The following is a 14,290-nucleotide window of genomic DNA, read 5'->3' as shown; positions in this document are numbered from 1 at the left end:
TTAATAGTTGGGGTTAACAGCATAATAAGGTGAAAGTCTTCACTCAATCTCTTTCTTATTGTCTATGATTAGTACTTTTTCCAGTAGCATTTTTTGTCTTCTTTTAATTTGAGTATTACTTTAACAGTGAACATTGACTTAAGAAGAACCTGACCTGAATTATCTTAACCTCACAATTTTTTAATGAAGGTGTCTTCATTCAGCTGAATGCTTCACAAGAGCATTGGTTTGAATTTTGATTTCATATTTCTGACTGCTTAGGAGAAGTATGGTGTATGAGAAATTCTACCTCTATGGGATGAATTCAAAAGAGTAATATGATTAACTGTGCCAGCATCAGTTCAGAGAGTTTAGTTTTATAGAGTGTAATTTAAAGAAACAGAGCACAATGAGAAATCTAAAGAAATTATGGAGAAACTTCTGCAAAGTGCATGCTTAATAGTGTCTGCAGGTTTCTTTGAGTTTGTGTAGTGTGGTGATCCCTATATGAAAGAGCTCTGAATTGTAGCGACTTGGCCAAATGTACAAACTGCTATCAGTAGCCTGATGGGACCGGTCATTTGGCTGAGTATATGCTTTTTTCCTGTGGTGCTTGGATATGCAGATAGCGAAAATATCAGTGATTATGATAGAATTAGGCTGAATTATTCCCTGACTTGTAAGGGGACCCAGTTCTTGTATACACCAGTTGAAGAAGGAGCTAACTTTCACAACATTCCCATTTATGCTGATCTAAAAAAGGAGTGATTTGTAGTTCCTAGGCCAGAGGCAGAGCATATATATTCCACCTGGGTTTGTTTTTCCTTTTAGTCTGTTACTTCCATTTACTAGAGGCAGAAAATCCCACGGCTGACACTCAGGAATATCATCACTACATAATTAATGCTAGCTTGGATGGGAGTATTAGCACAGTTAAGCCCTAAGTCACTGAGTGTCATCACTATTTCTGCACTTGTCTGGCAGCATGTGATTATCCTGGAGAGCTCAAGGATTCCTTTGCATTCAGTCATGTCTGTTCTGGAACAGCTTGTTTTTGCTTCAGGGCAGGCAGAAAAGGTGGGAGATTGGCACAAGTGGGCTGATTCCCCAGATATAAACCTGGGCTTGAGTCTAACTCAGCTCACCAAGTCTGTGTTTAAAGCAACTCCAAATGTAAGAGAACTGGGCTAAAGTATCAGTGACAGTCCAGGGTGGCTGTACAGTGTGTTAGGCAATTTGAGTTGCATCCTTGTGTCTCAGATGTTATTTTTTGTTAGTCCTCTGCAAAGATCTAAAATAACTTCTTATATGCAGTAGATGCAGAGTTAGAACGTCATCACTAAATGAACTTGCTTGAATTTGATATTAAACTTTTCTAATGGCTCCTGATTTGCCTCTTCTTCCTTTGCATTTATTATTTATTTGATCTTATTAGGCTCCTTTCTCTTCAAGGTTCTATTTTTGTTACTTTCACTTAAGTTTTCTAATTCTTTCCATATTTTATATTTACTTGATCCTTCCATCTTTCGGTCTTTATTACTGCTTTTGGTTCTTCCTTATGCATCTTTAGTTTTTCTTTGGGCAAACTTGCTCCCTTGCTTTCCCTTCAAGTTTCTCTGCCTTCTTTAGGTACGGTGCTCCTGTGTGCGTTTTTCCAGTGCTAGCATTAAGGAGAGGAAGCTCTGCATTCATTAAGAATGGAATAATGGTGGAAGGAAATGTGTGCAAAAATACATGAAATAGTACTTAGCCCTTTTTCCCTGCAGATGCTGGAGAAGATCAGACAGGTTGGTGAGAGACAGCTGGGAGGTATGGGATTGTCAATTGGCAGCCTTGCTGTGAAGAAAATAAGTGTCTTTCAGGAAATGGTGAATAACCTCTAAATGTACTCATGTAACTGGGAGAAGGAAAGAATGGGTAACAACAAGCTGAAGACAATAGAAGTTGTCGCTGCCAAGTCTGGAGTTTCCGGCATCTTTGAAGATTTTCTTTAAACTCATGTTCTTGAGCTCCTTCAGAATATTTGCACCTAACCTTGAAGGCAACAGCTAAGAAATTGTGTTCTGTGTCTGACTGGGAGCTGTTCCAGTGACACACTGCAGTTACATCTTGGTGCACAGAATTGAGGAGGGACCATTGCTGGATGCCCTGTTCTGTCTGTCAGGCAGGCAGTATTTCTCAGCAGCTACTGAGGGGTGCCAGCCCGTGGACTGAATGGAGCTGGCTATTTTCAAAATACAGTAGGTCTATTAGTATCTGGAAGGTAGTTGCAAGACTGATAGTTGTTAAGATTAACTGACTAAGCAACACCACTTCCTTCTAACTTGTCCTTCTATCAAGCTGGCAAAATACCACTCCAATAGTCTGAAGTTCAGAGCATATTCAATGTTATAATCTTAAGGTAAAGAAATTCCATTACCAGTTCTCTTCGCATACTTGTATGCCAAGATCAGTCATTCTCTTATTGCACTCATGAGGCACACACCATCTATAAATAAAAGTATATGTATGTATGTAGCATTAATATTATGGTGCTTTCTTTGTATCCTTTTTAACAAGTGAAAATAAGTGCCTTGAAAATACTTCTGTTCTGCACAGTGGTGTATCAAACTGACACATGTAAGAGTATTTAATCTAACAATAGTATTTAATACCCTGATTAATTCATTCCAACCTCATCTTCTGTGGGAACAATGCCAAGAAATGTGAATTGTGTTCACTGACTTGCATATAAAGAGGAATTTCATTTTCAAGCGAGCTCTGAAAATTAGAGAGCTCTGTTTCATTTTAAATTGTTTCTACCTTGATTTCATTTATGGTTTTACTGTGAGTGATTCTGCTCTATAAGCTTCTTCACTGGACTTGGTCAGTATGATTTTATTAGTATAATCTGTATGAATTAACTTGTGAATACCTACCCTGAAATATGACTTGAATCTCTCAACTTTACAGTTTTTAAATATAATTTTATTTGCTGGTACACTATGTGAAATTGTAGAATTTATCTTCTTGTCAGGAGAGGTTTGTAACACTGAAATGTTTTGACTGGTCTATGAACAGATCTAGACTGAGTGACCTGATGTATGGGAACTGCTGAGTCATGGCCTCATCCACTGTTTGAGCTCCTGGAGGAGAGACCCAGTCAGCCCTGGGAGCACAGGTGAAGGCAATTCCCCTGTGTGACTGGAAGGCCTCATTTAAGGGCTGACTGCCACTGAGGAAGGATCTCTTTCTGGAGATCCCTCCTTGGTGGAGCTTTTCCCTGTGAACCCAGAATCTTCTGATAGTGTTGAGCGATCTACTTCCCTTCCTTTGTAGCACCTTGCTATCGTGCTGGTCCTTCCAACTCTTTTGTAATTCCTTTTTCATCATGTTGATCTTTCCAGTTGCTACACTTGACTAGATCTGTTTCACAGCATCACAGGATGATAGAGGTTGGAAGGGGCGTCTGGTGGCCTTTTTCGTCCAGTCTGCTGCTCAGTCATGGACATCAGAGGAATTAACTGAGAACCATGTCCAGTCAGCTTTTGCATATCTCCAGGGAAGGAGATACTCTACAGCCAATCTGGGCAGCCTGTCCAAGTGATCAGTCACCATTTGTCATGAAGCAGTATTTCAAAGCTTGCATCTTTCAGCAAGCTAACAAAAAAAACAGTGGCTTGTTTAATATTTGAGATAGAGCACTCATTGTTATGGCAGCTGAACTGTGATTAACTCAGTTTTCAAAAATGGTTTTGTACTAAACATTAAAAACAAATAAATTACTTTAAGGTTTGAGATACCTGCTTTGTTTACCTAACTTGTTATCCAACCTGTTAGGTCAGAGAGAAAGAAACTTATTCAGAAATAGTGCTTTAAATGGAGACCTTAATTGCAATGTTTCACTTCATTCCAAATTTTGAAAGGAGATCATGAATGAGATACGAAATTACTGCTTTTTCTGTTACGCTTGATGTTGATGTGGGATTCATGCTGCTCAGACAATATAAAAAAAAATATTGTTCAGCCTTTTCCTCTTTTGTCCCATTCTAAGTTTTGAGAGTTTTTTTAAGGTTTGTTTTTTTTTAAGTTTTCTTGAAAGAAGTTCTGGGGAAAAGATCTACAGCGTGTGAAAAAAAATTAAGTGTTTATCAAGTTATGCTTTATTAGTAGCAATAATGTTAAAAACAGATGCTTTAGTAATTATTTAGAATGGAATGTATAGAGTAGGGGAAAAGAATTTAAGGTCACAAACACTGTAATAGAATTTTTTTTTCTCTTTAAATTATTAGTAAGTGTGTCTGCAATGCAAATTACTGTAGTTGGTGGTGCTGTTTGCTTTCGGGAACGACAAAACTTTCTGCTAAAGCTCATCTCCTAGTACTGCTGTTTTGTTGTGTTTTTTTTTTTCCTGTTGTGTATGGAGTGAGAAGTACAGGGCTATTGCCATACGTGAGTGACACACAGGTTCTGTAGCCTCATATTAACTTGAAATTTAGTGTCATTCAGTAGGAATATGAGAAACTGTAGCCATGCATTGCCTGAAAATAAGCTACTGTATTTGATTCCCAGGGTGTAGACACGCTGAGCTGATGCACTGGCTTGGGATGGGTTTCTGCCACTTCTGAGCTAGCGAGGGAGCATGAAGTAATGATCACAGAATCAGATAAGCTGGAAAAAACCTTTGAGATTAAGTCCAACCATCAACCTGACCTGTCCAGTCTTATCATTAAACAAAGTCCCTTAGTGCCATGTGCAGTACAGGGTTGTGAACCATTCAGTGGATCATGCAGGAGGTGATAACTTAGGTGGAATTTCTTTCCACTTTTTAAGAGAGGCTGAGTCTTATGCACCCTAGTGCATTATATTTTACTTGAAAACATTTGCAGACTTTTTTTCTGATGCTTCTGTTAACTTGTCTAGCATTTAAAAGACAGAGCTAACAAGATTTTCTAGACTACAGTAGTGTTTGGAGTTTTATTCTGCTTACTTTTCTAAGAAAATGGGGATTATAAGGTTGTGCCTCCTGAATAGATCTGTCGTTATCTCCATTTCTTCCTCTCCTCAGTAGCTTTTAGTCCTTGAACACATCTGAAACAGATTTGAGATAAGTCGCAAGGCCTACAAGCTACTCTTTTTCCAGAGCTTCTGTGAAAAAGTTGATGTCTTCGACTGATTCTCCCAGCATGGGGAAAGCAGAGCATGAGCTAAATTCTTACTAGACAACAATAATTCATGTTGCTCTTCATTGTGAGGGTACAAATTCAGAGATCATTTCACTGCTTCGGCTGAGATATTGCTGGGGGAAGCAGGTTTTTTGTGTGCATTTTTTTTAACTTCAGAATGGTGCTGTGACTCTAATTATAAATTTATGAATTTTAAATTTGGAGTGATTGTTATTTTTAAGCCTGAATATTTGAGAATGATGCAAATTATTACATTATATTTTCAGCCATAAATCCAAATGCAGTTTTAACATGGTAAAGCAATTGAATATTTAAAAACTGTCTAAGCTGCTTTGTTCCAAATAAACCACAGTATTCAGAAATACAAAAAGGAATGTTCTGTGCTTCTAGTTCAGTTTTTATGCCTATGATAATGCAATCATTTTTGTTATACAAGTAAATAAAATGGTGTCATGCTTGTGACTCCTTAATGAAGCATTAGATTGGAAAATAACTGATTGTATTAAGAGCCAGTGATTTTGCTGTTATTGTCATGAAAAGGTAGAAATGAATAATTTAGCAAATGTTAAAAGCACAAGTAAGATATTCTACGTTCACTGCAGAATATAATGAAATTTTTCTCCAACGCACTTGCAAAAATAACCTTTCAGTTACTATTACTGATGTGTCCTTTTAGTATTAACTGTTGCAATCTCAAACTAGTCCTGCTCACTTCTTCATTAAATCAAGTTTTGTTTAAGAGTTTTCTATGTATCTTAAAAGTAGGAGAAAGACTACCAAAAGCAGCTGCATATCTTCCAGCTGTTGTTTCTATGTCACAGGAAAAAAAAATTCAGAGTACGAATGCCACATTATTCATAAATTAACATCTTAAAATGAGAGTAATGTAGAAAGACTTAAACTGATGGATGACTTAGTTTTGTAGACAGCTGTTGGTAGTGTAAGATAGCAGATTTAGTTGCGTATGGTTTTCAGATGATCTGAGTTAGATATCTAGATTATTGTGCTAGATATATTTCAGTTAGTACTTCAAACATGCTTTCTGTTCCATCCATCCTCCCTGTCTGACCTTTTTAGGGTAGTTTTTTCCTTTTCCTAAATAGTATGTAAAGAATTTTTTACATTTTGTAGGTGTAGTTTCATGTATTACCAAAGAGTTTTTCAACTTTAGAGGATAGGTGACTTTTCCCTTTCCTCATCTCCAAGTAGTAGTCACTTTCCACCTTTTGTCAGTTATTTGGAATAGTTTCCTTTGTCATCTGTTATCACAGAATCATACAGGTTATCCTCCACATACTCCAGAAGTCTTCTGGATGGCTTGCAACCCACCTTAATGGCCTACCATGTCTGGGCTTTATGAAATAAATGATACATACAGGCTTTGTGTTTTTTCTCTGGAGGTATTTTGCTCTTACTCCTGCAACAATATACACTCAGTTCATTTTATTCTTCATTGCTGGAGATTGCTTTTAAATTTTTATTGAAGGCTGTCATTTGTACTCTTATATTGTATCTTAAGTTGTATAACTGATGTTCTGTTTCTGGCAATTATGATTGTTTTAGTATTTTACTGTCTGGATAATACTAGTTTCAAGAGAGCATCTGAGGCAGTTTCTGACTTGCAGTCTCCTTGGTGTTGGAGAAAGATGCCCTTATGATCATCTCTGTTACATCTAGGGCAGTAAGAGTAGGATGATCCCTTTTCCTTCTGCTTCAGTTCATCACTTGCAGCCTCTTCCAGATAGGGGCACTAATGCAGTATGTTTGTTATCTAGCACAGTCTTTGCACAGCTGCTCTACGTGTGTCTGCATAGTCAGCTGGCAGCAGAAGTCTCTCCATATCCTGTAGGAAACAAAATTTATAGGAAAAGATCAGGGTTATTAGGGCAATGTATTGCAGAAAAACAGCAGAGAGGTTAAGGGGAAAATTGTCGCTGGATAGGAAAGAAATTGCAAATTAAAATCTCAGGTACTTCTGGAATAGAGTAAAATAAACAATAAACACCTTCTTATAGTGCTCTTTGCCCAAAAATCAATGTTGGTTATAGCCAATCTGACTTGCAGAGCTGGAATGGGGAAGCCAATGCTGACCGTAAATGTCACTTATCAGTTTAGCTATTAATGTGTTCTCAGGATATACTTCACAGTACTTTCCATCAGATGTATGTAATTGGGCAATTTAAACACATTTATTTATCTAAATAAGCTTTAAAAATGTTTAGGAGTAATTTATTACCTGCTAATTTCAGCTTGCATAAAATTTGAGGAAAAAATGTTTTAATCCTGCCATACTAGTCATTTAAATATCGCTATGTTGATATTTGTTTGAGAATCTGAAAATGAAACTGCTTAGATCATTTAAATTGAATAAAACAGAAATGCAAGTATGAAAAGATAATTGGATGAAATAATTTCTTCCATTTTAACATGATTTATTTTACCTGTCACTGTTTCTTTTTAAATTCTCCAGCTGATAGTAATAAACTGTTACATCTCATTCTCATTTTCAGTCTTTGAAATTTAAACACTGCTTGTGATGAAGAGCAAATCAAAATAAAAACGTGCTTTGTACTGACTGCATTTTTGTGCTTCATTCGAAGGTCATTCTGTGAGACTGCTTGGTCAGAAAAAGGATAATGGAAAACGTTTGGGGGGAGCACGACTGGATTTGCCAAAGATCAGGAAGAATCCACTGATAGAAATCATTTCCATCAATACAGGGTAAGAATCTTCCAAACATAAATTGAATTCCTCAGAAGAACGAAATTCTTTATGTCTTTCTGTAGGCCTAGAGTATAACTTCTAAGTTACACAGGAGAGGAAGGATGATCATTTTTAAATTGTAAATGATTTCCAATGTCCTTCTTTCTGGAAAATAAATCCCTACTTAATTAGGTGCGAGACTTCTGCTGTTCCAGGACTGCGTACAATCATGTAGTCCTCTCTCTTCATCTAAGCATTTGTTATGGTTTTGTGATTTTTGGTTATTGGTACTCCACATCATAACATCATGTAGTGGATATACCTGGTTCTCAGAAGAGAAGGACTACTACAGTCCCCACGGTACTTTGCTCCTCTGTTACCATTTCCAGCCGGCGGGAAAAGATAAAAGCTCGCAGTATAAAAACTTGCAGATCATGAGACCTCAGCCCTTTTTCCGCCCGTCTCTCATCTTGGCAGCACCTCGCTCTCCAGCCGTCTTATCGTCAGTAGTAGAGTAAGGCCTACCTTGATTTTGGGACATTCTCTCTCTCTGTATTGGATTTATCAGCTTAAATTGTAATTATATTGTATTATAGTGTGTTGTTTTGCATTCCGATATCTTATTTAGTAAATTAGTTTGTTTCTCCTCAGATTGTTGCCACTGTTCTTTGCTATCAGGGCCATCTCCTTACCCTTTTCCCCTTTTCCCTTTTCCTGGGGCGTGGACCTGTGGATCCCCCGTCCCCTTTGTCACGGAACCGGGCCGAACGCCCGTAAACCGTTGACAGCATTTCTCAGAAGTAAAATTGCAGTGAAAACTGGAGAAGAAAAAATATAGTGAGGTTTTCTCCTCAGCTCTTCTGGCCTAGAAGAGAGTTCCGGAATATTGTTTGTAATTGATTAAGATCTGTAAACAACTGATTGTCAGCTCAGCTGTATAAATGGCTAAATCAGGCATATTTATTTGTTTCTAGCCCCTCTGATACATTTCTAAGAATTTTCATGCTCACATTTCAACCTTTGCTTTGTTCGAAAAAAGCTAGTCCCTTTCCATCAAGCAAAACTAGATGTCTATTTTTCTATACCTTTATGAGTGTTTTTCTGCTTTGAGGAATTCCATCTGCAATCTCTCTTCCTTTGATGCTTTTCTGTTCTCCACTCAGTTATCTACCATTTGGTCAGTTTTCTAAAAACACAAACAAATGTCCCCCATACAAGTCTTATCTGACTTTTCTCATCTTCTTCAGCTTACGAGGTAATTTCCTAGGTGATGAATATAAAATGTGTTATTCTAGGCATCCTAGGTCAGTGAGAACTTACTGCCTAGAGGAAGAAAAGCATGAAATATATTAGCTTTGTTTTCACTTTAGTCTAGCACTTTCATAAACATTTCATAAAGCAGTTTAGCTATTACCCTCTTTCTCTTGCTTCCTTTTCTTTAAACAATCGTTCCTTCATAATTTGATGTAAAAGCTAGTGTGCTATTTAAAACAAAATATCAGTTCAAGACTTTGTGTGGTTATTTTTTTCTTCCTATTACCACAAATATAGAGATGACTTTTTTCACATTGAATTGTAATACTGTTAAACTGCAGTTTCATGCATTGATAATTTTTGAAGTCTGCATATGAGATCGTCTGGTACAGTTATTTTAAGTGTTCAGAATTTTTCTTTCCGCATTGCCTTTCCAGTACATGACTTCTCTGTGCAATGTGTTGAAAATCCTTCTCATCATTAAAAGCAAAATGTTGTTTTACATTTGGTTATGCCTAAGTTTCAGATGTTACAATTTTTCTTATCCATTTATATTCATAACTAGTGTAATAAAATATTTCTAATTGTAAATGTTGCCAAGAACGCAAACTGATTTATCTGTGGTCTTGTTTACATATCATTTGATGTCTGATTGTACATTGGAGATGGTAGTAATGGTAATGTAATGGTAGGTTTACCAGGTAGTAATGGTAGGTTTACCAGGTTACTGCTAGCCTAATTGTAGAAATGAAACAGGCTACTGCAGAATGTATACACTTTTACCATTAGATAGCTGATTAGTAGCAACCTTTTTTTACAGAGCTTTTTTCTTCCTTGAATTTCTATGTTTTCTTATTTTGGTTTTAAAACAAGACTATTTCCAAAATGATCAAACTGCGGACAGTTAACACCTCCCTGAGATATTACCTTGGGAAAACCTTTTATTTAGTACATGAGAGTTTGCAAACCGTTATTACTTTCATTACTAATTAGTGCTGTTCTTATGCAAATACGATACATATTTTGTACCATAAAGTAACCTAATTAATAGTAGAAGTTACTAGGGCATGTTTATTTAATGAATGAAGTCCAGTACAGGCCAGAGTATTCTGAAAACCTCAAACACAGAAGGCAGTTGTATGAGGCACCTGAATCAACTAATGTCCCATTCAATACTGTATGCTTGGGGAATCCTGTCTCCCTTGGAATACTGATTATTGCTTTCTCTTCCATTCTCCCCCTCCTCAGTCTCTCCACCTGTGTGCAGCGGGTGACTTTTTGGTTACAAATGGGGTTTTGAAAATAAAACTGTAGCTTTACGAAGACAACAGCAGCATTTGATTTTCTCAAAATGTAAAAAAGTAACCAGTGAGGAACAAGACAGAGTATGTGTTACTGATTGTGATTTGAGTGTGCTCGTTTTATCTGCTTTGCTTTCACTGTCTGCCTGTGGCAATTTTTAGTATTGATACCACATCGAATCTGAGCTGTTTTCTGTGTGTAAAGACTGCAAAAGTCTTTAAAGATTAGCTTTGGTACAGTATTCTTTATTGAGAGATTAATTATGTCAGACTGGATGGTCTCAAAATAGTAAGAAATACTAAGTTAAAAATAGTGGTTTCCTTCTGGAGATGCATCTGTGTGGTGCTGTTGACTGACAGCATCCAGGATGAGTGTGAGCAGGGCAGCTCGGTGAGGGAGGATGAGAAGGAATCAGAGGGTGCCAGCAGCCCAGGCAGTCCCTTCACCAATGGGACTCGTGCTAGTGGCCTTGGCACTGCACGCAGAGCTTGGATGGCAGCAGGAGCCATCGACAGTCCCAGATGTGGCAAGCAACTAACCAGGGCCAGGGGCTGTAAACAGGCATGCTGTAAGCCCAGGGCAGGCCTGGGAGCACAGGCCTGAGTGTATCTGGGTTTCCTCACTCACAAAGAGCTGGTGGAAATGGCAGCTAGGGCTGGCCAGGGCAGGTAAGGCCTGTTGGTGCTCTCAGAGCTGTGACAAGTGGTAGTGTTTTACTGTTTAGAAGCAGGGCTTAACAAACTCACGGCCTCTTCTGTGAGGCTTGGAACATGCCTATACCTCAGCCCCAAAAGGCTGGAATCTGTGGCTTATGCTAGCCCTTTTCACTCTCCATTAATACAAATACCATTATGGATGTGGACACTTGTCAGCTTGAGCTGTTCTTCTGGGAGTTCAGAAGGGACAAGATTGCTTTGGGGAGTCATCAAACATGCTGACTATTAAGCTGTCTCTAATTCTTGTAAAGCTGTGTCTGAGAACATGGGAGCAACTGAACTGCTACAGAGTAAGACTGGATTTTTAACTCAAGTTTGTATTGTTTTCTCCCTCTAACGTGGAGGAGAAAAAATTCCCTGTCCTGAAGGATTCTGTCCAAGTATAACCACGAACTTTTTTCTTACTTGCCCATACATCAATACATGCACACATATGCATTAGTCTCTTTCAATGCTTTTTTTTTCCTAGACTGCTGCTATACGTGAGCCTGCTCTGCTGTTATTTTGGATGAATCATGTCTGTCCTGCCAAGGGACAAATATCTTGTCTCAACAACAGTATGCAAATAATTATCATTTTTTTTAAAAAATGAAATACCTGTGGAGATAATTGCTCCTGCGTCCACTGTGAGCCTGCTCAAGGTTCTCACACAGCACATTTGCCCTTTGAAGGGTGATGCTGTATCAATAAAGGCAACTGTATCTTGTTCAATATTTGACTTTTTTCCTATTTTTTTTTCTATTGTTGACTTAGATTGCTCTCAGATTTTCTGTTTTCTCACTTAGAAATCCAAGCTATCATTGTCTTTTCAATTTACCGTGACAGTTTGTGATTCTGTCTAGAAACTGTGGCTCTAGGGAAAACTTTCCAGCCCAGGAGCAGGATGTTTCAGGGTCTCTGAAAATGTTCATAAAAAAATTTGTTGGTGGGTGCCACAACAGGGACACAGGAGACTTATCAGACTGCTGTGATGCATGAATAAACGTTAGTGAATCTTAATTTTTCCACGTGTCAAATATATAAGGAGACTTTACCATGCCATTATATCATATATGCTTTGGGTTGACTCCCATAGCTTTCCCCTAATGCATAATTCCCTTTTCTTCTTATATGGTTTGATGCTACCATTTTGAAAAGCAATGCAGTATTTTTTAATCAATCATTCCTTTTTCTATATAATAAGCAATTAATAAAAGTCCCTGATTCCGGCAGAGCTTGGATAGTTGTATTGCTATCTAGCAAGTTCTGCAGTGATAGTAATAGATACGAACCTAGAACCTTTGCTCATGTCTCCCCAAATCTGCTTTGAATTAAGGACACTTGATTCTATCTCTTTTGCTGTTGTTCATGGCATAAGCATGTATTTTGCAGATCATCTGCAGGTCATAGTAATAGAGTAGCATGTTCAATGCTGTATGGAGAGGAGGGATGAAGTTGTTCAGTCACCCTAATGTGATTTTTCCATCTGACAGATTGAAGTAAGCAAGAGAAGTGTTCTGAAATCTGTTTTGTATTACAGCTTCATTTTGGTCTAGGGAAAAAATGTACTCCCTCCTTTTAATCTAATCTTCATTAGTGCCAGTCTCACAATCTATCTAGCCACTCAGAGAACTCTGTTGGGATGCAAACTTGGTCTTCCACCTTTTCATTATGTAGTTCTCTGTCCTGAATTCTCTACTCTGTCGCTTCAACTATTACTTACTGATGTCATTGTGTTACTGTGGCTCTAGCTCTCTTCTATCCAAGCTGCTGCAACTCATGTACGCTTCAAATATGATTTCATTTGTGCTTATTGGATGCCTTGGGAAGCATGGAGGGAGTGCAGTATGAGTTGAGTCAGCTGATTGTGAGCCTACACTAGAAGTTACTGTTGGGTGGTTTGCACATGCGTTCACTGAAGTGTTTTCTGTACCCTGGTCATTCAGAATGTTCCTAAACTGATGATGAATACAAATTTAGCAAAATAATTTTTAAAAAATGTTGTTCTACTTACAGTACTTGGTTTGTATTATAAATCAAGTGATCAAAAATTCATAAAAAAAAAAAAAAGCTGTAGAGTTACTGCCTTCAATCATGACATTCCAAGGCAAAAATACTTCACCGGTTATGAATTATGAAAGGTTAAATTCTACTCCTTCATCATTTTCTATCATAAGCAGCTTTTTGGTTTTATGATGAGTTGTGGAATACGAGGATTGAATTTTCTTCAAGAGTTGCTTTTTAATTTTATATGAAGTCACATAATATTCTGTCTACATATTGCATTTCAGCATTTGTTTAGGATCAAGTCTATAAAATGCACTGGAATTATATAGACATGAAAGTGCAGGTAATCCTGTTTTTTTTTTGTTTTTAATTCTGCAAAAGCTTTTCTCACATTATAAAGCTTTGCAACGCTAGATATTTTTCTCCTTACTTTTGATGGTTAATATCTTGGTATCTCTGAGGTGTTAGGTAACATAATTGTAAGATAATGCTGATAAGAGATCTGGAAAGTTTTTGCTTGTATGGATAGATTCATTTTGCTTTAAGTTATCTTTGCATCAGCACATTTCAGGCTGTTTTCAGTATTATAAGTGCTTCATATTCTTTCTCTTCAATTACTGCTACTGGTTGAGAGCTACTGGACAAGAAATATCAGTGGCTTTCCTCATAAGGCAATATACAGGGAGGCAGTGACATCAGCCAGATATGCAAGGGGCTTACAAACAAAAAAGATCAGGAAAAGAAGCATGTGTCTTTTTTTGCCTCCTTCAGTGGAGTGTAATTATTGCTTTAGAGTCATTTGATGCCTGTACACTAGCAGATGTGCAGATCCCAGTTAGAACAGTATTTACTTCTTTGCCAGCATAAGATTGCCTGTGAGGGAAAATGAGGTTCTTTGAGACCACTTAAATGCATCTAGATATTTATTTTACTGTACTGCATTTTGTTAAGTGCTAATCATGCTCAGATGCAGAATCAGATCCCCAGGGACACATGACACAGGATCAAACTGTGTTCCAACATGGAGCTGGGAGACTTCTCTGATGAATCTACCTTTCTCCAAATTTTGGACTCTTTCTTTCATTTTTTGGCAGCCTGGAGTGTCTGGTATTGCTGAGATTATTTTTCTTCATGCTGATTCCTTAAGGGCTGTTCTTGTCTGATTGTATCCCTGGGATAATGAGC

At 37.6% G+C, this 14,290-nt stretch overlaps 1 protein-coding gene across 4 annotated transcripts in view; it reads left to right on the top strand.

The window, feature by feature from the left end:
* Nucleotides 1-14,290, top strand: part of CDKAL1 (CDK5 regulatory subunit associated protein 1 like 1) — a 390,780-nt gene that overhangs the window by 145,104 nt on the left and 231,386 nt on the right. For all 4 annotated transcript variants that reach the window (XM_021389320.1, XM_021389318.1, XM_021389319.1 and 1 more), the window contains one exon: nucleotides 7,745-7,865. In XM_021389320.1, the coding sequence (XP_021244995.1) occupies nucleotides 7,745-7,865 (121 nt within the window). The remainder of the gene's footprint in view (nucleotides 1-7,744; nucleotides 7,866-14,290) is intronic.

This window comes from Numida meleagris, chromosome 2 (assembly GCF_002078875.1).
Source record: "Numida meleagris isolate 19003 breed g44 Domestic line chromosome 2, NumMel1.0, whole genome shotgun sequence".
Classification (NCBI taxonomy): domain Eukaryota; kingdom Metazoa; phylum Chordata; class Aves; order Galliformes; family Numididae; genus Numida; species Numida meleagris.
Note: the sequence above shows the minus strand (reverse complement) of the source record. Positions and strands in the feature narration are given on the sequence as shown.